General features: G+C 45.6%; 1 protein-coding gene and 1 non-coding gene across 6 annotated transcripts; both read left to right on the top strand.

Annotated features, from left to right (window-relative positions):
• The first annotated feature begins 1,150 nt into the window (after positions 1 to 1,150).
• On the top strand, positions 1,151 to 17,853 carry RBM23 (RNA binding motif protein 23). Of its 5 annotated transcripts, XM_066342366.1 has the most exons (14): positions 1,151 to 1,348; positions 7,785 to 7,860; positions 8,402 to 8,505; positions 11,833 to 11,880; positions 12,008 to 12,181; positions 12,839 to 12,892; positions 13,044 to 13,161; positions 13,246 to 13,398; positions 13,484 to 13,621; positions 14,007 to 14,072; positions 16,133 to 16,328; positions 16,416 to 16,541; positions 16,635 to 16,719; positions 16,802 to 17,853. In XM_066342366.1, the coding sequence occupies exons 2-14, from the start codon at positions 7,795 to 7,797 to the stop codon at positions 16,803 to 16,805; spliced, it is 1,332 nt and encodes a 443-aa protein (XP_066198463.1). In that variant the 5' UTR covers positions 1,151 to 1,348; positions 7,785 to 7,794; the 3' UTR covers positions 16,806 to 17,853. The 5 variants fall into 5 exon arrangements, with proteins under 5 accessions (XP_066198463.1, XP_066198462.1, XP_066198464.1 ...); XM_066342365.1 differs by having other exon boundaries at positions 16,635 to 17,853; XM_066342367.1 differs by lacking the exon at positions 11,833 to 11,880 and having other exon boundaries at positions 1,152 to 1,348; positions 16,635 to 17,853.
• Positions 17,854 to 22,868: 5,015 nt separating this feature from the next.
• On the top strand, positions 22,869 to 22,944 carry TRNAA-GGC (transfer RNA alanine (anticodon GGC)). Its single transcript has one exon. It is a non-coding gene; the product is annotated as a tRNA-Ala (tRNA).
• Positions 22,945 to 26,633: the final 3,689 nt, after the last annotated feature.

The raw sequence follows: 26,633 nt of genomic DNA, 5'->3' as shown, positions 1-26,633 counted from the left end.
CCTAAATTTAGGCATATTCAGATCTCTTCCCTTATGCAAGACCCAGGGGGGGCCTAGCTTTATTCCCTATTTAGAAAGCTTAGTGGTGACTCCTGGAATCCTGGGTATGGGCCTTTCTAACGAGCAACAGAGAGGTCTCATCCATTAGGACTCATGATTTGGCTTTTTTCTGGGGAGGAGGTGTAATATTCCACTATGGAGAAAGATGGGGTAGTATATAAAGCCAGCTTTCCTTCCACCTTCCTGAGCTGCTGAACTGCCAGCACCTGTTACTTCTTGGGAGATAAATAAAGCCATCTGGTTATCTCCAGCAAGAACCCACCTATTTTGAACAAAATCAAGTTAGAGTTTGCAGTCCTAAGAGATTATCTATTCCAATTCTGTATTTCATAGAGGAGGTATTTGAAATTGGTAGAATAATATAGTTTTCAAATCCAGACTGATTTGGCATTAAGTCCTCTGATTCCCACTCTCTCCATGTTAGAACCAGCTACCTTTCCAGAAGTCTTGAGATTGAGGGGCAGACATCAGTTCCATATCTTTCTGGTTAGAAGGCTAAGTACTGCTCACAGAAGGAGCCACTTGAGTCTCCAGTTTCCTTTCCCCTTGCAAGGTGCAGTGTGTGGAGTACTGATCTGAACTGAAGGTTTGTGAGCTGTAGGACCAAATTGGTGACAAAACTGATTCCCAGGTCCCAAGCACTGAGGGTTGGAGGAGGCATTTGGGAGGCTTGTGTCAACAGCGCGCTCAGAATGGGGTGGGCAGTCCAGCATCTCTCCCGACGTGACGGAAGCGCAGTCGCTCTCCACAAAGCTGTTCCCAAACCGACATCATCCCCGTGGCAAATGTTAAATCTCAGCTTGGCTCGTGGCGGTGGCCTAGCCAGGTAGAAAGGTCCTTACCTCCCGCTCTCCGCTCATCTTCGCCGCCTTCTGCAAGTCATTTAGCCAATGAGAGCTGTGAGAGGATGCCTGAGGCAGCTTCCACTTTCCGGAAGTCTCGGAGGGTTGGCCAATCAATGGGAACTTGATGGTTGCTAAGAAACACTTGAGTTTGGCTCCACCCGTGTTTCGCATTTAAGCCAATGAAAATCTGTGCTTTGAACTTGCCGCGAAACCTGGAAGGTTAGTTCCACCACTTGTATGTATTAGCGCCTGCGCAGATTGGGGAAAGTTCTGGAAGATAGTGGAGCTGCCGCCATTTTGCGGGAAGAGGAGTAGCTAGGGCTATAGTGCTGCATTTACAGCTGGGGCTCTGGAAGACAGCCGTGTTTCGCACCTCCCCCAACAAACCCAAAGGAACGGAGAAGACCGGGACGCCCTCCCCCCACCGCGGGGACCCGGAACTGGTGAGAAACCCTGAAACCTGGTTCCCCCTCGACGTCACTTATGCGTGACGCACGGCGCCTGCCCCTGACGTCACAGGCAGAAAATGGCGTCAAGAGCACGTTCAGGCAAACTTACAAGTTTTTTTAGAAAATTGTTTTCTTTGACTTGGAAGTGTTTGCTACCTAAGTGTAGCCCACTGGCAGGATTTTAGGGATAGGCAGCCTCGTGGCCATGTCCGTTACCGATGAGATGCTGTATCAAGGATCTCAGTGGCTCTAGGATCTTTTTCCAGGTCCGCGCAGCCCTGATGTTTAAGGTTGCAGATACGGGAGAGGGAGCATCAACCCGCTGCGGTCTGAGGGAACACGTAGGATCGCCTTTCATCCCTTAGTGTCGCCTCTCAGAGAGATGAAGGAATTTTGATTTGTCAGTCTTCAGTTTCTGAAAGGCTCATTTCAGTATTTTGGCCTCTGCGGGCTTTTTGCCTCTTTCCTTTTGTGACCACACTTTTCGTGGCGGAAGAGAGGTATAGCGAGGCCACGTACGAGGTTTTAGCCTTGGGACACTAGCCATCGGAGAGATGATGCTTATAGAACCATTTACTTTTTAAAACAATATTTATTAGCATTCATTTCTCTATTCGTTTTTTAATGTTTATTGTATTGGTTTGAGAGAGAAAGGGGAAGGAGGAGAGAGACAGGAATATCGGTCTGCTCTTGTTTGTGCCCTGACCGGGGATTGAACAGACAGCCTCTGCGCTTTGAGAGGATGCTCTCTAACAACCAACTGAGCCATCCAACCAGGGCTTTGACCATTTATTTTAAAGCATTGCCTTGGCTTGTTACACGTCATGGGGAATGTTTTTATCTTTCTTCATGTTCTTGTTCTTAATTAAGCTGCCTTCAGTTTGGAGACATTTGTGCCAGCTCAGTGAACAGTCCCGGGAGGTGGCGCTACCATCACTCCAGGGACTAGCGTTTGGTGAATTCTGCCTGAAATGGGCTGACAGTGGTTCTTCCTTCTCCTTTGGGTCTAAGTGCACTCTTGGGTCTTTAGTGTGACAGGGTCTGGGCACTGCCATGATTGTGGGCCCCTAAGGCAGTTTTTGGAGCAAGGAAGGAAGTTTCGTGGTGTTTTAATGAATGGAATTGAGTGGACTTTGACCCATAAGTTAGGACGGGGAGTTTGAACATTAGGAACCTGAAAATTTAAAGTGTTTGGGACTTGAGTGATTTTAGGACATCAGAAAGCTATACTAAACCCAGTGAGATCGCAAGTTTCAAAATGTGCTTATGTTATATATGTTTATGTTTAAATTAGTTCACTTGTTTCTGAGTCTGAGGGAAAACTTGACTCCATCATTGGGGGTTTGTTTGTCAATGTAAGTGAAAGTTGTTTTGTGTGTATTAGATTACCCCAACCCTGTACTAGCACTTAACATTTCTTGAAATCGGAAGTATTTCATTTAGGGAAGAAAAAGCAGATTGTAAAGGATAAAGTTTATGACAAAATTTGTATGGATTTGCCTGACCTGTGGTGGCGCAGTGGATAAAGCGTCCACTTGGAAATGCTGAGGTTGCGGGTTCAAAACCCTGGGCTTGCCTGGTCAAGGCACATATGGGAGTTGATGCTTCCAGCTCCTCCCCCTCTGTTCCAGCTCCTCTCTCTCTGTTTCTCTCTCTCCTTCTCTCTCTTCTCTCTAAAAATGAATAAATAAAATTAAAAAAAATTTGTATGGATTTGGCAGCCAAAATGATTGAAATGAAGTTTTGTTTTTTTTTTAAACATTTATTTTATTTATTTATTTTTCTTTTTTACAGAGACAGAGAGAGAGTCAGAGAGAGGGATAGATAGGAACAGACAGACAGGAACGAAGAGAGATGAGAAGTATCAATCATTAGTTTTTTGTTGCAACACCTTAGTTATTCATTGATTGCTTTCTCATATGTGCCTTGACCTTGGGCCTTCAGGAGACCAAGAAACCCCTTGCACAAGCCAGCGACATTGGGTCCAAGCTGGTGAGCCCTTGCTCAAACCAGATGAGCCTGTGCTCAAGTTGGCAACCTCGGGGTCTCGAACCTGAGTCCTCCACATTCCAGTCTGACGCTCTATCCACTGTGCCACCATCCGGTCAGGCTGAAATGAAGTTTGAAGATCAAAACCTTTTCTTTTTAGAACCATTTTCCCCACAATAAGCCAAATAGTATATATTACAATTAGCCTGGTTCTTGATAATTCGCAACATATATCTATTATAGAAGCAACATAATAAGGTGTGGCTAATAGGACTGATTTTCTTTCTTTTTTTTTGTATTTTTCTTTTTTTTTTAATTTAATTTTTTTTTTAGCAGAGAGTCAGAGAGAGGGATAGGCAGGGACAGAAGACAGGAACGGAGAGATGAGAAACATCAATTAGTTTTTCGTTGCGCGTGCCACACCTTAGTTGTTCATTGATTGCTTTCTCATATGTGCCTTGACTGCGGCCTTTAGTGGACCGAGTAACCCCTTGCTTGAGCCAGCAACCTTGGGTCCAAGCTGATGAGCTTTTGCTCAAACCAGATGAGCCTGCGCTCAAGCTGGTGACCTCGGGGTCTCGAACCTGAGTCCTCCGCATCCCAGTCTGACGCTCTATCCACTGCGCCACTGCCTGGTCAGGCTTTTTTTTTTTTTTTTTTTTTTTTTTTTGTATTTTTCTAAAGTGAGAAGAGGGGAGGCAGACAGACAGACTCCCGCATGCGCCTGACCGGGATCTAACTGGCATGCCCACTAGGGGGCGATGCTCTGCACATCTGCGAGTGTTGCTCCTTTGCAACCAGAGCCATTCTAGCTTGAGGTGAAGGCCATGGAGCCATCCTCAGTGCCAGGGCCAACTTTGCTCCAATGGAGCCTTGGCTGCGGGAAGGGAAGAGAGAGACAGAGAGAAAGGAGAGGTGAAAGGGTGGAGAAGCAGATAGGTGCCTCTGTGTGCCCAGCCGGGAATCGAACCTGGGACTTCCACACGCCATGCTGACGCTCTACCACTTAGCCAACCAGCCAGAGCTGGGACTGATTCTTTTGATAAACCTATCAGAACATTAATTCTCTAGATAAGTATATTTAAAAATAGACATTTTGATTTGCTGTGTACTTTTTAAAGTTTTCTTTAGAGTTATAAGCTATGAGAGAGCTAAAATCAGTATGTATAGTAGATAGAAATTAGACCAGAATCAGAAGACTTTACTCCTGAGTCACCTCTTCCCTTTGACTTTTGTGATTTTGAGCAGTTCATAAAACCTGTATTTCATCTGTGCATTGGATCTAATATCTGGCTTTAGAATCCATAACTTTGGGTTGCTAAATAAATGTAAGGTGTATTATAAGAGATTCAGTTCACTGGATTTTATTTAAGATTTTATTTATTGATTTTAGAGAAAGGCGAGGGGAGGAGTGGGAAGCATCAACTCATATGTGCCTTGACCTGGCTAGCCCATAACCAACAACCTCAGATATTTTAGGTTACTTTATCCACTCTGCCCCCACATGTCATACGAGTTCACTGGATTTTAGACACACCAATTTGATTTTGGCTTGATTTCCATTTTAAGCCTTAAATTTGTTTCTAAGTAATTTTTATTGTTTAGCTCTTTCCAAGAATTTTATCTCTTGTAGCATGCCTAGCAGTATTAGGTACTGTAAGTCAGTGGTCCCCAACCCCTGGGCCACGGACCAATATCGGTCTGTGGGCCATTTGGTACTGGTCCACAGAGAAAGAATAAGTAACTTACATTATTTCCGTTTTATTTATATTTAAGTCTGAACGATGTTTTATTTTTTTAAAATAACCAGATTCCCTCTGTTACATCCGTCTAAAACTCACTCTTGATGCTTAGTCACATGATACATTTATCCGTCCCACCCTAAAGGCTGGTCCGTGAAAATATTTTCTGACATTAAACCGGTCCGTGGCCCAAAAAAGGTTGGGGACTGCTGCTGTAAATGATAAGTGTAATGATTTCTCTTTTCATATTTTTATATTATTTTTGTTACCTCTTAATATAATTTTTACATTACTCATATTACTTTATTAAGTCATCAAGTAGACTGGGTTTTATGGGCATCGTTGAATGATGCATTAGCTGCTTTAAAGAAGACAAAGTTTTTAATTTTTTTATTTATTTATTTATTTTTTTTTTGTATTTTTCCGAAGCTGGAAATGGGGAGGCAGTCAGACTCCCGCATGCGCCCGACCGGGATCCACCCGGCACGCCCACCAGGGGGCGTCGCTCTGTAACGACCAGAGCCACTCTAGCGCCTGGGGCAGAGGCCAAGGAGCCATCCCCAGCGCCCAGGCCATCTTTGCTCCAGTGGAGCCTTGGCTGCGGGTGGGGAAGAGAGAGACAGAGAGGAAGGAGAGGGGGAGGGGTGGAGAAGCAGATGGGCGCCTCTCCTGTGTGCCCTGGCCAGGAATCGAACCCAGGACTTCTGCACGCCAGGCCGACGCTCTACCACTGAGCCAACCGGCCAGGGCCTATTTATTTATTTTAAACAGAGACAGAGAGAGTCAGAGAGAGGGATAGACAAGGACAGACAGACAGGAACAGAACAGAGAGATGAGAAGCATCAATCATTAGTTTTTCGTTGTGACACCTTAGTTGTTCATTGATTGCTTCCTCATATGTGCCTTGACCGTGGGGCTACAGCAGAGCGAGTGACCCCTTGCTTGAGCCAGCCACTTTGGGTCCAAGCTAGTGAGCTTTGCTCAAACCAGATGAGCCTGCGCTCAAGCTGGTGACCTCGAGGTCTGGAACCTGGGTCCTCGGCATCCCAGTCTGACACTCTATCCACTGAGCCAGCACCTGGTCAGGCAAGAAAACAAAGTTTTTATGGATATGGAAAGTTCGATTATGATTAACAAACTGGCATAGAAATTTCTTAAGATTAGTGGGAGAAGGGTTCAGCTTTATTCAGGTATAGTTGATATAAAGTTCTACACATTGGCCCTGGCCGGTTGGCTCAGCAGTAGAGCATTGGCCCTGGCTTGTAGAAGTCCCGGGTTCAATTTCTGGCCAGGGCACACAGCAGAAGCGCCATCCCCTTCTCCACCCTTCCCCTCTCCTTCCTTTCTCCTTCCTCTCCATTTCTCTCTTCCCCTCCTGCAGCCAAGGCTCCATGGGAGCAAAGTTGGCCCAGACCTGAGGATAGCTCCATAACCTCTGCCTCAAGCGCTAAATTGGCTCCGATTGCAGCATTGCAGCGGAGCATCGCCCCTTGGCGGGCAGCAAGGTGGATCCTGGTCAGGCGCAAGTGGGAGTCTATCTCTCTGCCTCCTCACCCCCTTCTCACTTCGGAAAAATACCAAAAAAAAAAAAGGTTGTGCACATTAAAGTGTACAATTTGATGAGTTTGAAACCATCACTCCAAAAGTTCCCTGTGCCCTTTTCAAGTTTATTTTTTTTAATTTTTATTTTATTTATTCATTTTTAGAGAAGAGAGAGAGAGACAGAGAGAGAGAAGTGGGGAGGAGCTGGAAGCATCAACTCCCATATGTGCCTTGACCAGGCAAGCCCAGGGTTTCGAACCCCCGTGCCCTTTTGTAATCCTTTGCTCCTAGTCCCTCTCCTCCTACTCTTATCTCTAGGCAACCACTCATCTGCTTTGTCACTGATTTAGTTTGCATTTTTTTAGAATTTTGTGTAAATGTAATCATACAATGTGTACTCTTTTTTTGGTCTGGTTTCTTAGCATAATTATTTTGAGGTTCATTCATGTTGTGTATATTGATTTTGTTTGGTATCTTCTGTTTTTCATATTTAACAGACCTGTGATAGGCAGACTTGAGGAAGACAATTGCTAGATGTGAAAGCTTGGGGGAGGCAAGAAGTCTCGCCTTGCCTGCCTAGACAAAAAGGCTTCTAAGTCAGATTGGTTAAACTTGTCTTAATCATAATCTTTCTGAGTTATCTAAAAAATAGCTCATATTGTATGAAAAATGTTTAATGATGAGTCCCCTAATTATTGATGTTTGGAAGGGGGATGTTGGAAAGAGCTTAGGGCAAATCTGCATTATTTTGGTGTTGCTTTGTCTTGTTTTAGTCTTGCATCTTTACCTTTTTACTGGTAATATGTGCTTATTTCTATGATTTTAGTTTAAAGTAGTTATTCAGAATTTTGAACAGTGTAATGGAGGCCTAGTGTTCATTTGTAAAGTGAATAATAATTTTGAGTTCTGGCATTTTCTCTTCTACCTAGTTTCCTTCTAGACCCTTGACCTATTCTAACCACCAAGCAGAAATAGTTCAGATTTATAAGGTGCAAAACTAAACTGAGGGTAAGCAAGAGCCAGTAAGATCCCTTTGGAGTTTATGAAATGGAACTTTATTCCAAACTCTGTTTCTTGGAGGGGGAAGGGAATGTGGGGTGCTGGAAGGGGAGGAAAAATATAGATGAGGTTCTTATGTGTTGATATCTTCTCCTCAGATCTACTACAATGGCATCTGATGACTTTGATATAGTGATTGAGGCCATGCTGGAGGCTCCCTATAAAAAAGAGGAGGTAATATTCCCACCTCACTCCTGGAATTGGGTTACTAAGAAAAAGCAGTTGTGGATCATTGGTTTCAACATTTTGTGAATTCTCTTTCCCTGTTTATTGTATACAGTGTCTATTCATAAAAGGCATAGTCTTTTAGTATGCTGTGCTGGAGACCCATACTCAAGGGCCATGCTTTTATAGTGGGTTCCCAAAAATGGGAGGGGGGCACTTGATGTGGTGGGAATGAGTGCTTTGCTCATAGCTCTCAATGATATGTTAGAGAGTCAGTGCACCTCAGACCTGATTTCTCACTCTCCTGAGAAATGGATGTTCAGCAACTAGTTTTGACAAAAAAATCTGTCATTCTGGTCTCTTCCTCTTGAATAGTTTTCTTTCTTCTTATTTCCTTTGTTAGGAGATCCAGGTGCTTAAAAGTTGGCTGGATAATTGAGAGCTTTGATTTCACATGCTTTTTTTATTATCTACTTTTGTTCTTTCTATGCCCAATGGAATCTGTGTTTGCTACTTGAACCCTGTGACATTTTCCTGGTGCACCCCTCAGGATGAGCAGCAAAGGAAAGAGGTTAAAAAGGATGGTCCTAGCAACCCCAGCAGCAGCACCGGCAACAGTGGCAGTGGGAGCAGCACCGGTGGGGAGGCAAGCAAGTGAGTGTGGTGAAGAATTGGGTTGGCAACTTAGGAAGGGAAACAACCATGTCCATTGGAGAAACAGTCAGAACAGGGAGGTAGTTGGTTCTAAGACTGCTGATTTTTAGTAATGGCTCCACTGGCTCTGGGGAATAGTGGTGACTTGATTTAATGATGTATATTAAGCGTTTCAGTATAGATTTGTGAATCAGTTCCATCATTAATATATAGTGGTACCTTGAGATACGAGTTTAATTCATTCTGTAACTGAGCTTGTAAGTCAACTCGTGTATCAAACAAATTTCTCCCATTTAAAATAACTGAAATAGATTTAATCCGTTCCAGCCCTGTGAAACATCCCCAAACCATCCTAAATTATGAAAAAAGACATGTTTTTAATTAAGAAACACACATGTATACTTTACCAATGCATAACAAAATATATGAAGTAAGAGAAAAAAGTGTTATTTAGTACTGTATTCTTACCTTGGAGACAGATGAGTGCAGCTAACGGAGGTGAATGGCGGAGGAGGAGGGAGGGAGGAAGGGATGCAGGCACTATAGACATGTAAACTAAAACTGCACTTTCTTAACACTAAATGTAAACTAAAACTGCACTTTCTTTACTTAAAATGAAACCACAAAAACTTAATTGTAAAAAAATGCACTTTCTTAACTTTAAATTTAACCTAAGCTTAACATTACATATTTTTCATTTAATCATCACCTGTTTTTGCCTTTTAGGCTGCACTTTCAGCACTTTCACCTGCAGGACTTTTGAATAAAAATCTATCCAAAGAGGTTTGCTTTTGCCTGCCTCTTAAAATGTTATGGAAATGTGACAAACAAGTGTCCTTAAAAAGTGCTGAAACACGACCAGTTGAAACTTTTTCTGGGTGTTTCTTTTCAATGAAACTTGAAAGCTTCTCCCACATTGCCAGCATGTCTTTAATTTCACTTGTAGAAATCACTTCCTCTGATTCTACCTCCTCCTCACTACTAGTCTCTTGCAGAAGCTCTGTATGTTGCATCATCTGTAGCTCCTTTAATTCCTCGGTTGAGAGTTCCTCCTCATGTTCCTCGACGAGCTTGTTTACATCACTCTCATATACCTCCAGACCCATCGAGTTTCCAAGGGACACAATCTCCTCCAATGCTTCTATCCGGTCTCGGTCTCTGGTTCTAATCCTTTGAACTCCCTGTCTGCAACAACTGTTTCCCTGCCAAGTTCAAGGTTCTTCTTGTAACCTCTTGCCATGCAAAGTCAATAATGCGTAAACATATCACGATGTTGTAGTGATCTTTCCAAAACTCTGAAAGGTTTAGAATTGTATTCTCAGTCACCTCAAAGCAGCTGCAGAACAAATGCTTTGTGTAAAGCTTTTTAAAGTTGGAAATGACCTGCTGATCCATAGGTTGCAAGATTGAAGTCGTTTTGGGTGGGAGGTAGAGGACTTTCACAAATTTGAACTCATCGAGAATGTCATCTTCAAGACCAGATGGGTGGGCTGGAGCATTATCAAGGATTAGTAATGCTTTCATCGGAAGTTTATTTTATTTTATTATTTTTATTTTTGCATTTTTCAGAAGCTGGAAATGGGGAGGCAGTCAGACAGACTCCTGCATGCTCTCGACCGGGATCCACCCGGCATGCCCACCAGGAGGCGATACTCTGCCCCTCTGGGGCGTCGCTCTGTTGCATCCAGAGCCATTCTAGCGCCTGAGGCAGAGGCCACAGAGTCATCCTCAGCGCCTGGGCCATCTTTGCTCCAATGGAGCCTTGGCTGCGGGAGGGGAAGAGAGAGACAGAGAGGAAGGAGAGGAGGAGGGGTGGAGAAGCAGATGGGCGCTTCTCCTGTGTGCCCTGGCCGGGAATCGAACCTGGGACTCCTGCACGCCAGGCCGACACTCTACCACTGAGCCAACCGGCCAGGGCGGGAGTTTATTTTCTTGACAATATTTCTTCACTGCAGGACCAAAGACGAGATTTACCCATTCAATAAAAAACTGCCCTGTAACCCAGGCCGTAGCATAGGCACACCACATAACCTGCAGTTTTTCTTTTAAGAATCTTGTGAGTCTGAAAGGCTGGAGGATTTTCGGAATGATACACTACCAGTGGCTTTACTTTACAGTCACCACTAGCATTTGCACACAATGCAAGGGTCAGACGGTCCTTCATGGGTTTATGGCCTGGCAGCCTCTTCTCCTCTACGGTGATGAAAGTCCTCCGGGGCATATTTTCCCAAAACAATCCTGTTTTATCACAGTTGAATACTTGTTGGGGGATGTATCCTTCCTTTGCGATAAGCACAGCAAAACATGCAATGTACTCCTCAGCTGCCTTAACGTCAGCACTTGCAGCTTCACCATGCCTCACCACCGAGTGGATACCAGATCTCTTCTTGAAATTTTCAAACCAGCCGTGACTTGCCTTAAATGTATCTTCTGCTCCCTTTTTGAGGTTGATGGTTTTTCTTCTTCAAGTCGTCATAAATACTACATGCCTTTTCGCATATACAGTCTCCGTCACTGTATCTCCTACCAGCTCTTTCTCTTTCACCCACACCAGCAGAAGCCTCTCCATTTCTTCATGGATATTTGTCCTTAATTGGGACAGAATTGTAGTTCCTTTCACTGGATTTGTGCTTTTGATGGCATCCTTTTGTTTAAGGATGGTATAAATTGTAGATGTATTGCGGACATACAGCCTCGTGAGTTCAATCACTCGTACACCATGATCATGTTTTTCTATTATTTCTTGCTTTACTTCTATCAACATCATTCTCTTCTTCTTCTCACCACTGTCCTTTACACTCACTTTCTTCGGCCCCATGATTGCACACACAAAAATGTTAGTAAAAAATGCAAAAATGATGCAAGAACGAGTGCAGCACACGAGATTCGACTTGATTCTGTGGGTGACAATTGAGAAAGAACAAGATGCTGGTGCTGTGCTGCTGATACTGGACCCATGCGCCAACTAGTGGCAGCTTCCCGAATCATGACTCGTATCTCGAACAAAATTTTGGACCGAGTCACAGCTTGTATCTTAAAAATTTAGTATGTTGGTCTGCTTGTATCTCAAGGTACCACTGTATTTCATTTGAGTAAAATAGCAAGAATACTCCTACTTTGGAAACACTAGCTTTGGCTGCTTCAGATGCTGACAGCAGCCAGGGCTGTGTATAAGTTGGTGTTGTGTGGTGGCTGTGCCCTGCTGCCACATCATATGGGCTTGGACCCTTTACTGCTTTCTGTTTCACCATGGCCATACTGTCATTCCTTCTACTTGAGAGAGATAATGAAATCTTTGCAATAATAAGAATTTACTGTCTTTCACAGGAAAAAGAGGAGTCGGAGCCATAGTAAAAGCAGGGATAGAAAGCACAGGTCAGTCATTTTGAGGGCTCTTGGGTTTTGAGAATTATTATAAATGGAAAGAAACAGGGAAAGCTATACATTAAAGGCCTGAAGAGGTTGGTTGGTTCTTTAACAAACTAATTATTTCCATCTGTAGTCGTAGTCGAGACTGGGATCGGCATAGACGGAGAAACAGTCGGAGCCGAAGTCGAGATCGGCAGCGTCGTCACCGCAGCCGTAGCTGGGATCGTCGACATAGTAATGAGTCCCGAAGTCGGGACCGTCGTCGTGAGGATCGTGTGCACTATCGGAGTCCACCACTAGCCACTGGGTATCACCTTTTGCTAATAAGCTCACTTTTGTATAGTAATCTGGGTGAAAAACATGCACTGTGATTCCTGCCTGTAGATGCTTCTATCCTGCTTTGATAGGGAGGAGATTCAGTTACTGGAAGGGTGCTATTAAGAATTCACGTGTGGTATATTGAGTGGGATACTTGAAACCATGTCAACATAACAAATTAAAAATAAAAATTAGCCTGACCAGGCAGTGGCCCAATGGATAGAGTGTCAGACTGGGATGCAGAGGACCCAGGTACGAAACCCCGAGGTCGCTAGCTAGTGCGGGCTCATCTGGCTTGAGCAAGGCTCACCAGCTTGAGCCCAAGGTCACTTGCTTGAGCAACGGGTCACTCTGTCTGTTGTTAGTACCTCGGTCAGGGCATATATGAGAAAGTAATCAATGAACAATTAAGGTGCCGCAACAAAGATTGATGCTTCTCATCTCTCTTCCTTCCTGTCTGTCCCTATCTGTCCCTTCTCTGTCTCTCTCTGTCCCTGTCACCAAAAAATTAAAATTAAGAAAAAGAATTCACATGTGAAGTGAGGTGGTGAGATCTGGTTTTCTAATGATGACAGACCCAACATTGAACCAACATAAGTAAAGTTGGGTGACACAATTTTCACTTTTTTTGTTCTCTATTTCTTAGACGTAGGTATGGACACAGTAAGAGTCCTCATTTCAGAGAGAAGAGCCCAATCAGGTGAGTTGATAATACATACTTTTTTAGGGATTGTGAATAAAAAGACCTTTGAGCCAAACTTCAGAAATGTGCAGTACTTGAGGTTAGCTGGGGAACGATGATCAAGTATTCTGGGGCGGGGGGATCACAACAACTTGTACTCATTCTTTAGGGAGCCAGTTGATAATCTGAGTCCTGAGGAACGTGATGCCCGAACAGTTTTCTGTATGCAGTTAGCCGCCCGCATTCGGCCTCGAGACCTGGAGGACTTTTTCTCTGCTGTTGGCAAGGTAACCTGCCCCTTTTAGTTTTCTTCTGTCTTCTTTCCATCCCCCTTTATGTCCAATTTAGGATTTCCTTTTTCCCCTGGATAGGTTCGTGACGTACGTATCATCTCAGATCGGAACTCACGTCGTTCTAAGGGCATTGCCTATGTGGAATTCTGTGAAATCCAGTCTGTGCCGCTGGCGATTGGGTTGACCGGGCAGCGGCTTCTGGGGGTACCTATTATTGTACAGGCCTCACAGGTGAGCAGGTTGAGAAACTGACATGAGAAGACAAGTTTGAAGGTAGGAGGTGGGGGACCTGACCCATCAGTTCTTCCTCTCTCAGGCTGAGAAGAACCGACTCGCAGCCATGGCCAACAATCTGCAGAAGGGTAGTGGTGGACCAATGCGCCTCTATGTGGGCTCCCTGCACTTCAATATCACTGAGGACATGCTCCGGGGCATCTTTGAGCCCTTTGGCAAAGTGAGTATAAAGTAAGAGAAACCTCTGAAGGTATTGGAAATAGTGGGGAGGGTCAGTGTTCCTTCATTCTGTCTGACCATGATTAACCCACTGTGTACCTAGTAAGGGGCATATGGGTCCATGCTGGGAAAATTAGGCTCCATCTCTCTGTTTAGACTGTTCAGTAGACAAATGAGTCAGCATCATGAAATAAAAGGGTCCGGATTAAGTAAGATAAATCAGAAAAGGTATTTTGTGTGAAAAATGGACTTTGTCTATTTTTTCAAAGATTTGGAGAAATTTAATTGGTGGCTAGAAAGTTGGAGGTATGTGAACAGTCTGGGTAGGAAAGGTCAAAGGTGTGGGTTACCCAAAAGAGTTATAATAATTTCTCCCTATTATACAGATCGATAATATTGTCCTGATGAAGGACTCAGATACAGGCCGCTCTAAAGGTTACGGTTTTATTACGGTAAGTCTCTAGTTGTTAACTTGTTTAATTTGGGTTTGTGCATCTGTTTGATTTTGCAGCTTCGTCCTCCTCCTTTAGGAACTGTGTAAATGACCCATAAACCCTGGTGCCTGAAGCTTGGACTAGCCTTCTTCCCCTTGAGATGAGTGCATTGCTAGAGATCTTGGCTTTGTTCCTGCACTCTGTCAGTGGCCCTGGTATGGGGGTATTCAGGAGTTCAGCCACCTTCCCTTGGTGCTGCAGTTTGCTCTTTGGGTAATAGTAATGATTCCAGGCTGCAAGTGAAAGGTTGGTGGTATGAGGGAAATTAGTTATGGGCTTTTATAGATACTGTATGCTTTACAGAATTGGTATATTTTTGTGATGGGGTGGGAATGGGAAGTTATGTACTTCCTTTTGGTGCTACCCTGTTTGAGGCAGTTTTCCCACTGAGAAGTATCTTTATACTAGAGGGAGATTAGTGAAGCCACCTAATAGTGGGCAAGTCTCATCTTTCCCTGACACTCCATTAAAATTGTTTCCAATTCCCGTAACTGGTTCTTCTAGCCCAGTGGTCGGCAAACCGCAGCTTGCCAGCCACATGCGACTCTTTCACAAAATACCATGTGCGGGCACTACCTCGATAAGGAATGTACCTACCTATATAGTTTAAGTTTAAAAAATTTGGCTCTCAAAAGAAATTTCAATCGTTGTACTGTTGATATTTGGCTCTGTTGACTAATGAGTTTGCCAGCCACTGTTCTAGCCCATGTGCTCCAGGCTGAGGACTGGCTGCCAGCCACAAAGTCCGATAGAAACTGACATTTTCTGGGCTCAGTCCAGATAGTGTATACCCCCACAGTTACCTGCAGGGCAGAGGGGAGGTAGGTGGTGTTCTACCATGGCGATTGCTCACCTCAAAAATATCTAGTAAAGGCAGGCCATCTCCACCACCTGCCTAGGACTTGTCAGTAGCACGCGCCAGGCCCTACGGCAGGTAATACCAGAGTAAATGAAGCCAGGTATGGCGTTCCTGGTGGCAGGTACCTTTTCTAGCTCCCTGTGTGACTCAGCTTCGGAAAGCTTCTGTGGGACCTTTTTGCCCTTATGTTGCTGCTCTCAGGTCAACATCCTTGATGCTTACACAGCATACTGGGAATCCTCTTTATGCCAGGCTGCTGCTGATGCAAGGGACGAGAGAGTAGAGGCCCTGTGGTCAGCAGGTCACTGAGTCAGCAGCCCTGTGGTGGACGTGAGGGTTGGATCCAGTCATCTTTTACAACACCAGGATGTGTCCCTCCTATAGCTGGGCTGTGGAGGTCCAGATTCCTTTTTCTTAAGTAGAACTGAAACTTACTAGTCCTACCTGACCAGGCGGTGGCACAGTGAATAGAGCATCAGACATGGAGGACCCAGGTTCGAAACCCCGAGGTTGCCAGCTTGAGCACAGGCTTACCTGGCTTGAGTACTCACTCACTAGTTTGAGTGAGGGATCCTAGACATGACCTTATGGTCGCTGGTTTGAAGCCCAAGGTCGCTGGTTTGAGCCCCAGGTTGCTGGCTTGAGCCGGGGGGGTCACTAGCTCTGTTGTAGCCCCCTGGTCAAGGCACATATGAGAAAGCAATCTCTGAACAACTAAGGAGCTGCTTCTCATCTCCCTTCCTGTCTGTCTGTCCCTATCTGTCCCTCTCTCTGACTCTCTGTCTCTGTCCAAAAAAAAAAAAAAAGGAAAAAAACTTACTAGTCCTAAGGCACAGGAGCCTTAGCTCTTGGTCTTCTGTTTTATATGCCCATTTGTAAAAGAGCCCGTTAAGCTAGGCTCCCTACAGATAATACACTTTTTACATTGTTAAGTTTTTAGTAGAGCTGGAAGATTGTAAAGTGTTTGCCATTGGGTCACTTGGAAAAGGTCCCTTTCAGAGAACAATTTTAGGGGGATCTGAGGTCCCATTTCTTGAGAAAAGTTTGTGCTGCAGCAAGCATGCACTTTTCTTGGGATAGTAGGACTAGGAGTGCTGGTGGGCCTTTGAGGGCATGTCTGTGGCGAAGAGGTGACTGACATGGCCTGGGTTTCTTGTAGTTCTCTGACTCTGAGTGTGCACGGCGGGCCCTGGAACAGTTGAATGGATTTGAGCTTGCTGGTCGACCTATGAGGGTTGGCCATGTGACTGAGCGACTAGATGGTGGCACAGATATCACTTTTCCTGATGGAGACCAGGAGCTGGATCTGGGATCAGCAGGTGGACGTTTACAGCTCATGGCCAAATTGGCAGAAGGTAGAGTTTCTCTACAGAGTGAAGAACATGGGGTTGAATTGTAGATCAAGGGTTGGGACTTAACTCTACCTTTTCTTTTCCTTTTAGGCTCTGGAATCCAGCTGCCAACCACAGCCGCTGCTGCCGCCGCCACCACTGCCGCTGTCCAAGCTGCTGCCTTGCAGTTGAACGGAGCAGTTCCTTTGGGGGCCCTAAACCCAGGAGCTCTGACTGGTAGCCTTGGAGCTGGGAAAGGGAGAGATGGTTTGGGGCCTGGAAAGAAGGAATTCGCTGTGCTCACTAACCTACTTTGCCTTTCTTTTCTAGCTCTGAGTCCAGCCCTGAACCTTGCCTCTCAGGCAATCGCCTCCCAGTGCTTCCAGCTTTCTAGCCTTTTTAACCCCCAGACCATGTGAGTCTCAGGACCCTGCTCATTTTAGTCTCTGATTTTTTTCTTTAATTTGGCTTTCATTTACCTCTTCTCCTTGCCCCAGGTAAATCAGTGGCACAGTATTGCCTCCCTGTGCCTCTGAGTACTGCTACTCCCCTCTTCACAACCACCCTTCTATGGCCCCTTCTCTCCATTCTGTGGACCAAGCCATCATGAGGTCATGGACATTAATTCTGGGGGCATTGGGGCCACCCTTAGACACCAGGAAGAGCTTCTGCCCATGGCCCGACTGGGAATGGACTCTGCTGAGCAACCACTAGTCGAAGAGAGCAGAATTATTGAACACCTGTTTCTTCGTGCATACCGTCTCCTGGGATGATCTTCATTGCCCTTTCCAACCACCTCCTAGTGATTCCTTGATTCCTCCTCTGTTGGGAAGGCCATAGGGCATTAACTGAAGGAACTGACTTTTTTTTCCCTATACCTTTACCCTACAATTCTGTCAACGAAAAACCTTTAAGCCCTGGTCCAAAAGGTCTTTGGAGTTGGGGGGGGGGGGTGAACCTTGAAGGTGCTGGTTTGTGCAAGGGCCCTGGAAGATAGCTTGGACTTGTATGTGCATTGTGAAGCTGCCTTAGACCTCAGCTTGGGGCCAGAACTACTGTGAGCTCAGCCTCTTGCTGGGAGCGGTAGAAATTATCTATCCTGCCAGGCATTTTGGATGTCTTAGGGACATTCAGGAGTTGTAGTGAAAGATGGGGTACCTTTTCCATACCTTTCATCTTCCTCTGTATAGTCCTTCCTCCTAGGTCCTTCCTCCGGTCCAGGGTGAGAGGGTGGTGGGGAGTCTGCTACTCCCTGCCACTTCCCACGTGCCTCTACTGTAGGCTCCACCCCAGCTGTGAAAACTGCTCCTGTCCCCTACCTGGGCACATGCGAGCCCTTCTCACTGGATTTTATACCCTTGTGTGTACACACACACACACACACACACACACACACACACACACGAAAACTTTGTATAAAAGGCAAGTCTTGCTGTTGTGGTGGCTGCTGCCCATATGTGTGTAGTCTCAGTAAGTTGTGTCTGATGTTAATGTCTAATAAGCCAAAAACCATGAATAGTTCTAGGGATATAAAACATTTGTAATGTCATTGTGTTTTCTTTATTTTATTTAGTTTTTATTTTTTGTATTTTTCTGAAGTTGGAAACGGGGAGGCAGTCAGACTCCCGCATGCGCCCAACCGGGATCCACCCAGCACACCCACCAGGGGGCGATGCTCTGCCCATCTGAGGGGTCACTCTGTTGCAACCAGAGCCATTCTAGCGCCTGAGGCAGAGGGCAGAGGCCACAGAGCCATCTTCAGCACCCGGGCCAACTTTGCTCCAATGGAGCCTTGGCTGTGGGAGGGGAAGAGAGAGACAGAGAGGAAGGAGAGGGGGAGGGGTGGAGAAGCAGATGGGCGCTTCTCCTGTGTGCCCTGGCCAGGAATCGAACCTGGGACTCCTGCACGCCAAGCCGATGCTCTACCACTGAGCCAACAAGCCAGGGCTTCTTTCCTTTATTTTAATGTTACCTAACCTTCTTTAGAAATAAAAAAAGACAAAAAGCACATACCTGTATACAGATGTATCTGCATTATACTCTCCGCCCCATGGTCTCTTCCATCTCTCTGCCTTCATCTTAACTATCTCCAAGCCTACCTGCCCACTGTACTACAGACTTTCAGGTTCTGTCAGTGCCTAAGGACAGATCTTGTCTTTCCACCAGAGGGCAGTGTGACAGCAGCACATTCTGTGCCTTCTTTTAGGGGTGTTTTAAGATCTTGAGAAGCATAACTACCAGAGAAACCTCCCAAACTCACCATTGTTATCAGTGGCCTCCATACTGCCTTTAGCCCTGATTGTAATATAAATCCCAGTCCAGTATCCAAAGGGATTTGGGAATCATATCAGGACTCTTCAGGCCTAGTCTTCGATTCTGCCAGTCACCTCAACTCTGTTTTCCATATGTATAGCTCAGCCTGGGACAGCGCAGGCCTGGGAACAGTGACTTTCAGGGAGATGAATATTCTAGAAATGGCCCTACCATAAGGGAGGCACACATTCCTCTGCCAGTTTTGTAAGGCTTATAACAGGTGACAGAGTTAGAGCCTGGCTCACCAGCTAGGAACCAGATAAGAGGAGGAGGTCTGAGGTTCAGGGGCAGGGCTCTGTTGGGCTCCTTTATTCTGTACTGGTCTCTATGGCAACAGAATGTTAAGACTATTGTCTTGCTAAAAATATGGATAATTGCTGTTAGATTTTAATTTGTCAGCTCTCAGACTTATAAAGCAGAGTAATTGTTTTTTGGCGATAACTTCTGGGGTTGATTTTAACACAAATATTAAGTACTGGAAGCCTTTTTGTGGAGTAAAAGACCTCTGGGACCTAGGACTGGTTCTTGATTCTTTTAGGCTGCTGCAGTCTTGCTGCTGCTGTTTCTTTTGCTGCCACCGCCACCTCTTCCCTATCCTAGTTTGCTCTCAACCTGGGGGAAGGGTAGAATGCATTATTTTTAGGTAGGAGCAGCTGGCTATGGCCCAGTTCCCCCCATATTTATTGATTTATCTGCTGATGCATCCTGAGAAGCACAGTGCGGACCATTTTTGTTAGTCATCCTGAAGCTATGGACCAGGCCTCCTCATGGCAGTCTTGAACTCTAAACTATAAATACCCATAGGCCTGCCTTCCTGCCCTCCTCAGATGGGCCCCCATCTGTGCTTGGATTCTTCATGGTCCCATTCCTACCTACTTTGGGCTTCCTGCCCTTAGGCTCTTTTTACCTCAGTTCTTCCTTGCCTCCTGGTCTTGCTTCATACATCCTCTTGGTGGGGGAGAGAAAAGGAAGAAAGACGGCTTCTCTAGCCTTAACCTATGTAAGGTGACTGTGTCTGGTGTGTGACAGCCGGTGTCACTGTATGACTCAGTGCCTAGTCACCCTCTATTGGGAGTGGTTGGAATGGAGAGATGGGGGCAGTAAACAGCTCCTGAGCCTAGCCCAAGGCGAAAGAAACCTCCCTCAACCTCTCTCCTGCCTGACAAGGGTAGGGGTGGTGGTGAGACTGACCCAGATATTTCCCAGCGTAGTTAGAATTTCCCCACCAGTTCTCAGTTCACAATAGGATTTTCACCTGACTTTTGGCTTATAGCCTATGATTCTGTCTTCCCTAAGGCAGTGGTATGTCCTCCCTTTTTTTAAAACTGCTGTGTTTTTGACATTGGGATACAGGAAATAATGCTTGGACAGTTAGAAGAGTCTACCCTGGCTCCAAAAAATGAGGTGGTGAGAGGTGGTGTAATGATAACTGTTAAAATTTATGTAGGATTTGTTATGGGTTAGGCCTGTGATGGTGAACCTATGATCAGCACTGACATGCGTAGCCATTTTTGATGACACGCGGCCGCATGCGGCTGCATACCAGAGAAGTATGGGGCTGCATGCCGAGAAGGACGTTTCATCCTTGGCTTCTGCAAAGCCAGGTGCAGTAGCTGAGGATAAAACATTTGCTGTAGTGTAGACACTGTGTGCCGGAGATCTGTAGACCAAAACAACAGAACTCCAGCACAAAGCGTCTAGTTCTGGGACTTCTGGGGCTATTAGGGGATCTTTGGCCTCACTTCCGGCTGGCGGAGCAGGGAGCAGTAGAATGCTGTGGGGGACACATCTCTGGGGGCCCTGTGATTGCCTTTGCCATCAACCACATAACCACAGCAACCATCATCCAATCTACTGTTCTGGGGTGTCGTGGATTTCTAATTGACCATAATTACTGAGATAAGTGAGGGGGAGGCTGGGAGAGGCGAGGGCCTGTGCTATGGGTGCCATTTCCTGCAATTAGAAATAGCGGCAGCCATCTTAATTTACATAAGATGCAACTTGCAGAATTTCAAGACAGCATCTGGGCTCAGGTGTTTGTCGACTTGAGGTCAAAGCTTGAGAATCTGGAAAGATGCCACTTGGAGAATCAAGAGGAGTACCACTACGAACAGGAAATTTGGAGTGCCTGGAACTGATTATCAGACACTTTTAACACCCTGAAAAATATAGCAGTGGCTTTACTCACAATTTTTCCCTCTATGTACTTTTGTGAGACCTTATTCTCAGCGTTAATATCAAAACCAACAAAAGAAACAGATTGACAGATGAAGTTAGTAGCGCTTGCTTGGGCTTGAAGTGTACAAAATAACAACCTTCAATTGGAGATTTAGCCAATGAAATTCAGCAGCAAAAAAGTCACTAATAGGTTAGTTAAAGAGTTCCCCTTCCCCTCACTTATCTTGTTCACGGCACCTCACACAAGTTAAATAATATCAAGACCAACAAAAGAAACCGACTGACAGATAGATGAGCAAAGTCACTAAGCAGGTAAGTTAAATAATTAGTTTTTGGTTTATTAAATACAGTTATATATTACAATTATACATTTTTGTTATTTAAACTATAAATATCGTGAAATTACAGTTTTCTCGAAGTGTATACCACCCGAGTTATGCTCGGTTTTTTGGCGAATTTTGACCCAACAAGCTCAAAAGATTGCCCATCACTGGGTTAGGCACTGTTCTAATCACTTTATATGTATTGAATCAATCCTACAGTGACTTTCTGAGGTAGATTTATTTATTTATTTGAGCGAGGCAGGGGGAGAGAGAGACAAGAACATTGAACTGCTCATGTATGTGCCTTAACTGGGGAATCTAACCCAGCAGCCTCCACACTCCGGGACGATGCTCCAACCACCCGAGCTATCTATCTGGCCAGTGCTAAAGTAGATTCTTTATTTACTTTGTAAATAAGAAAACTGATGCCCAAAGAAGTGAAATAACTTGCCCCACACTTACAAAGGTGGCCAGTTTAGGATTCCAGTCCAGGCAGACTAGCTTCATATTCCTTGACCTTAATCTTAACCTGCCTCTCGGCACCACTGTGGAAGCCAAGGCCTTGAAGTCATGGAGAAGTGTGGCATTTCCTATCTCTATACCCATAGTTCTCAGTATATCCTTACATTTTTCCACTTACATATCTGCTTGTTTTGTTCCTCTTCCTGTCCCTCTTCTGCTGGTCAAAATCAGGCCCTTTAAGACAAACTTTTCTAGTTAGAGTTGACTTCCCTTTTCAGTACTCTGTCCTATTACAGGTCTTACTCTGCCTTTATTTCCAGTTCTTTGTAAACTCTATTGATAGATGGTTATGGCCTAATGAGCCCAATCATAAATGTGTCTTTTCATTATTGCTTTGCTTTGTACATATTACATATCTGTTGAATTCCCTCTTTGTTCAGGTTGGAGCCAGGCTTTCCAAAGCCTGTTCCTTCCAGCCTGCTTTCCCTGGTAGCTTCATCTATTTCTTCCTCTCTACTTCAAGAGAGGAGGCAGCTTTACTCTTTGGTGTTACCATGGTAGCCTATGATGCTTTCTGTCTAAAATGCTGCTTGCCATCTACCAGAGACTGATGTTTCCATGGCAACCAGGTGAAGTCAATAGTCATGAGCTGGATGCAGGAAAGGAATTTTAGTTTGAGAAGCTCCGTGTCTGAGTCTTCTGGCTTCAAACACCCTTCTCCTCCCTCCCAATTTTTGCGCTCTGTATCCAGGACTGATTTGTTCTGCTCTTGGTTGAGAGAGCTCTGTGTAAGGTGAAGCATACCAGCTTACTTAGATCATGTGGAAAGGTGGAGACAAGGAAAGAGCTGATCAAAGATCACTTTAAAAAGTGGGATGAGGCCCTGGCCGGTTGGCTCAGTGGTAGAGCATCGGCCTGGCATGCGAAAGTCCCGGGTTTGATTCCCGGCCAGGGCACACGGGAGAGGCGCCCATCTGCTTCTCCACCCCTCCCCCTCTCCTTCCTTTCTGTCTCTCTCTTCCCCTCCTGCAGCTGAGGCTCCATTGGAGCAAAGATGGCCCGGGCGCTGGGGATGGCTCGGGCGCTGGGGATGGCTCCTTGGCCTCTGCCCCAGGCGCTGGAGTGGCTCTGGTCGCGACAGAGTGACGCCCTGGAGGGGCAGAGCATCGCCCCCTGTGGGCGTGCTGGGTGGATCCTGGTCGGGCGCATGTGGGAGTCTGTCTGACTGCCTCTCCCTGTTTCCAGCTTCAGAAAAAATATACACACACAAAAAAAAAAGTGGGACGAGGCCCTGGCCGGTTGGCTCAGTGGTAGAGCGTCAGCCTGGCGTGCTGGAGTCCCGGGTTCGATTCCCGGCCAGGGCACACAGGCGAGGCGCCCATCTGCTTCTCCACCCCTCCCCCTTCCTTCCTCTCTGTCTCTCTCTTCCCCTCCCGCAGCCAAGGCTCCATTGGAGCAAAAGTTTACCCGGGCGCTGAGGATGGCTTTATGGCCTCTGCCTCAGGTGCTAGAATGGCTCTGGTTGCAACAGAGCAGCACCCCAGATGGGCAGAACATCGCCCCCTGGTGGGCATGCCAGGTGGATCCCGGTCGGGAGCATGTGGGAGTCTGTCTGACTGCCCCCCACGTTTCCAACTTCAGAAAAATACAAAAAAATAAAAATTAAAAATAAATAAATAAAAAGTGGGATGAGTTCTGTTAACTGTCCCAGATGATCTCTCAAGAGCCCTTATGGAATTGGCTGGTTTGTGGAGAGCCATTAAGCAGTTATTTTTTTTTTTTTTAATTTATTTTTCTGAAGCTGGAAACGGGAGAGACAGTCACACCGACTCCCGCATGTGCCCGACTGGGATCCACCCGGCACGCCCACCAGGGGGCGACGCTCTGCCCCTCCGGGGCGTTGCTCTGTTGCGACCAGAGCCACTCTAGCGCCTGGGGCAGAGGCCAAAGAGCCATCCCCAGCGCCCGGGCCATCTTTGCTCCAGTGGAGCCTTGGCTGCGGGAGGGGAAGAGAGAGACAAGAGAGGAAGCGAGAGGGGGAGGGGTGGAGAAGCAGATGGGTGCCTCTTCTGTGTGCCCTGGCCAGGAATCAAACCTGGGACTTCTGCACGCCAGGCTGACGCTCTACCACTGAGCCAACCGGCCAGGGCCTAAGCAGTTATTTTTCAGGGCAGTGGGTAGATATGAATGAGGTGCATGAAAACTAGAAAAGAGCCTGTCACTGGATTGCAGAGGGGAAAACAATGACCATGGAAATCAGACCTGTGAAACTCTTGCCAACGTTCCAGAAAGGATGGGAGCTTCTATCAGCTTTCAAGCATCATGATGTCCACTTGTTTAGAATGAGTGGTTCTCTAAATTAGCCTCTTTCTCCCAATTCCTGGGAGGTCTCCCAACCAAGCCAGGAGACCTTCATCCTGTAGATAGGTCACATTCTAGCAGGCATCCCCAAACTACGGCCCGCGGGCCGCATGTGGCCCCCTGAAACCATTTATACAGCTCCCGCCGCACTTCCGGAAAGGGGCACCTCTTTCACTGGTGATCAGTGAGAGGAGCACTGTATGTGGTGGCCCCCCAATGGTCTGAGGGACAGTGAACTGGCCCCCTGTGTAAAAAGTTTGGGGACCCCTGCTAGGGCAACACTGCACGGTTCAGATCTCTCTTCTGTCTTAAAACAGCTAAGTGAGCTTGGTATGACTCCACTTCTCTAATTCAGACTCCTCATCACAGTTAAAAAAAAAAAAAGTACCTATCTCAAGGATGTGAGGATTAAATGAAATGATCCCTGGAGAGGGCTTAGAACTTAGCTTGTCATTACTATTGCCATCATTATTCCCATATGTCTGGATGCTACACACTTGACTTTCTACCTGACCTCATCCTCCTTCCCTTGAGCAACCTCAGAGAATGCTCAGGATTTGTAGGGGGAGAAATGAGGGTAGGACCATGATGAAAAACAAACCTTAATTGTTCCTGCACTAAAAATCCCAGGCTCACGAAGTCCTGGGTCACATACAACCAGCCTAGCTTTCAGGAAAACAAATTCCACTATCTAATCTTTTTTTATTCCTAAACTGTATAATCAGGTTACAGCAAGATGGCTTTGAAAAATAAGAGTCCCCCAGTTACCTTCAGGGTACCTAGTGCCTTTTACTTCTGGCTCTCACTGTTTAGAGCCCTTTGCTTAGTGTGGGTCCTTACCTCCCCCAAGCATTTCTGTAGCTCCTGCTTTTGGTCTTTGGAACCTAACTCGACTCTGGCCATTTCTTTTCAGGATAAGTATTTTAAATCATCACAGGTTCTCTGCTTAGAGACCAGTTATCATTTTAACAAAAAATGGAAAAATGTGCAGTATAATAATACCATCACGTAGGCTTTAGTTGCCAATCTTCTCCCCAGTCCTCCCCAAAACGACAAATCCAATAATGGGTCACCTTGCAGGCTGCAACTTTGTATTTCCAGAGTGGTGCTGTGCTTTGAGAGGTTAGCAAGCTGTCCGAGTGCCTAAATAAGGGAACAGGACACAAGTGGCAAAAAACATGACTTCCACTGTTCATTTGTATAATGCTTGACAAATCACAAAGATACTGGCATTTTAATTTAGTCCTCATGACTATCCTACAATATAGGTATTACTTCATTGTATAGTTGGGAGAGAGAAGGTTCAGAAAGGTAAAGGTTAAAAGGGACTTTTCTCCCTAGACCTCCATCCAGGAAGGAGTTGGGCTTGAGTGCTACTAAAATGCCTGCAAGGCCCCATTGAATTTGTATTCACATGTTGAATTCACAAGGCTACCAAGCTGTAGAGGCATGGCATCAAGATTCAAATAGATGGAAAGAGACCTTGAGTATATGCATCAGAGAGCCACCCAGATGATAAAGAACTAAGAAGCAGAATGCTCTTGTCTGGTTTTTGGGCCCCTTGACAATTTGGCTGCACCATCCACCCAAATGTTGCTGCCTTCTGTATAGGGAAGGTCTTTAACTTATCATGAGGCAGGCTGCCCACCATTATTACCCCTGTGCATTTACTCATGTAGTTTCACTACAAGGGGTTGTTTTTCCTTTCTTCTATCTACAATGTACGTATATCCTTCAAGCCCTAGTTCCTAAAATACAGAGTGGGGCAAGAGTAGTTTTATAGCTGTGAGTGCATGAAACAGTTTATTCTTGTATTATTGTGTGTGTGTGTGACAGAGACAGAGAGAGGGACAGATAGGGGCAGACAGACAGGAATGGAGAGAGACAAGAAGCATCAATACTTCGTTGCAGCACCTTAGTTGTTCATTGATTGCTTTCTCATATGTGCCTTGACCGTGGGGCTACAGCAGACCGAGTGACCCCTTGCTTGAGCCAGCGAACTTGGGCTCAAGCTGGTGAGCCTTGCTCAAACCAGATGAGCCTGCGATCAAGCCGGTGACCTCGAGATTTTGAACCTGGGTCCTCTGCGCCCCAGTCCGACGCTCTATCCACTGCACCACTGCCTGATCAGGCTTGTATTATTTTTTATTTTATTTTTTTAAATGTTCTTTGTTGCCTTATTTTTTTTGGTCTTCTTTTTGTAATTTTTAAAAAATTGAATCCAGAGAGAGAAAAGGGAGAGGGGGAGACAGAAACAGTGATCTATTTCTATATATGCCCCAACCAAGGACCAAACCAGCCACCTCTGCATTGCAGGACAATGCTCCAACCAACCGAGCCATCCAGCCAGGGCATTAGTATTTATTAGTTAGTTATATTCCATATGAACAACTGTAAATCTACTTTTCCCCCATCCTATATGTCTTCTAAATTTTGTTTCTTAGATTTTAAAGTGTATAATGTCATCCCTGGTTAGACAGAATGTGGTATAGCTTCCTGCTGTTCTGACTATAGTAGTGTCACTACCTTGTTCCATCTCTCTAGGTCAGTGGTAAGTTACTTGAGAATAGGGATAGAGTCTTAACTGTATTTGTTTTCTTCATAGGGCCCAGCACAGAGATTGCCATATTGCAATACTTGAGGGGAACAATAAGCATTTGTAGATGAAAGATTAACAATATCCAGGAAAAGT

Source organism: Saccopteryx leptura, chromosome 6 (assembly GCF_036850995.1).
Source record: "Saccopteryx leptura isolate mSacLep1 chromosome 6, mSacLep1_pri_phased_curated, whole genome shotgun sequence".
Classification (NCBI taxonomy): domain Eukaryota; kingdom Metazoa; phylum Chordata; class Mammalia; order Chiroptera; family Emballonuridae; genus Saccopteryx; species Saccopteryx leptura.
The sequence above is the reverse complement of the archived record's forward strand: the minus strand, read 5'-3'. Positions and strand labels throughout refer to the sequence as shown.

Excerpts from the sequence above, each read along its gene's own strand:
- RBM23 (XM_066342366.1), top strand. The coding sequence starts at position 7,795 with ATGGCATCTGATGACTTTGATATAGTGATTGAGGCCATGCTGGAGGCT. Across the intron at positions 13,162-13,245 it reads TTTTCTCTGCTGTTGGCAAG|GTTCGTGACGTACGTATCAT; the intron begins GTAACCTGCCCC and ends TCCCCTGGATAG. Across the intron at positions 13,622-14,006 it reads TCTTTGAGCCCTTTGGCAAA|ATCGATAATATTGTCCTGAT; the intron begins GTGAGTATAAAG and ends CCTATTATACAG.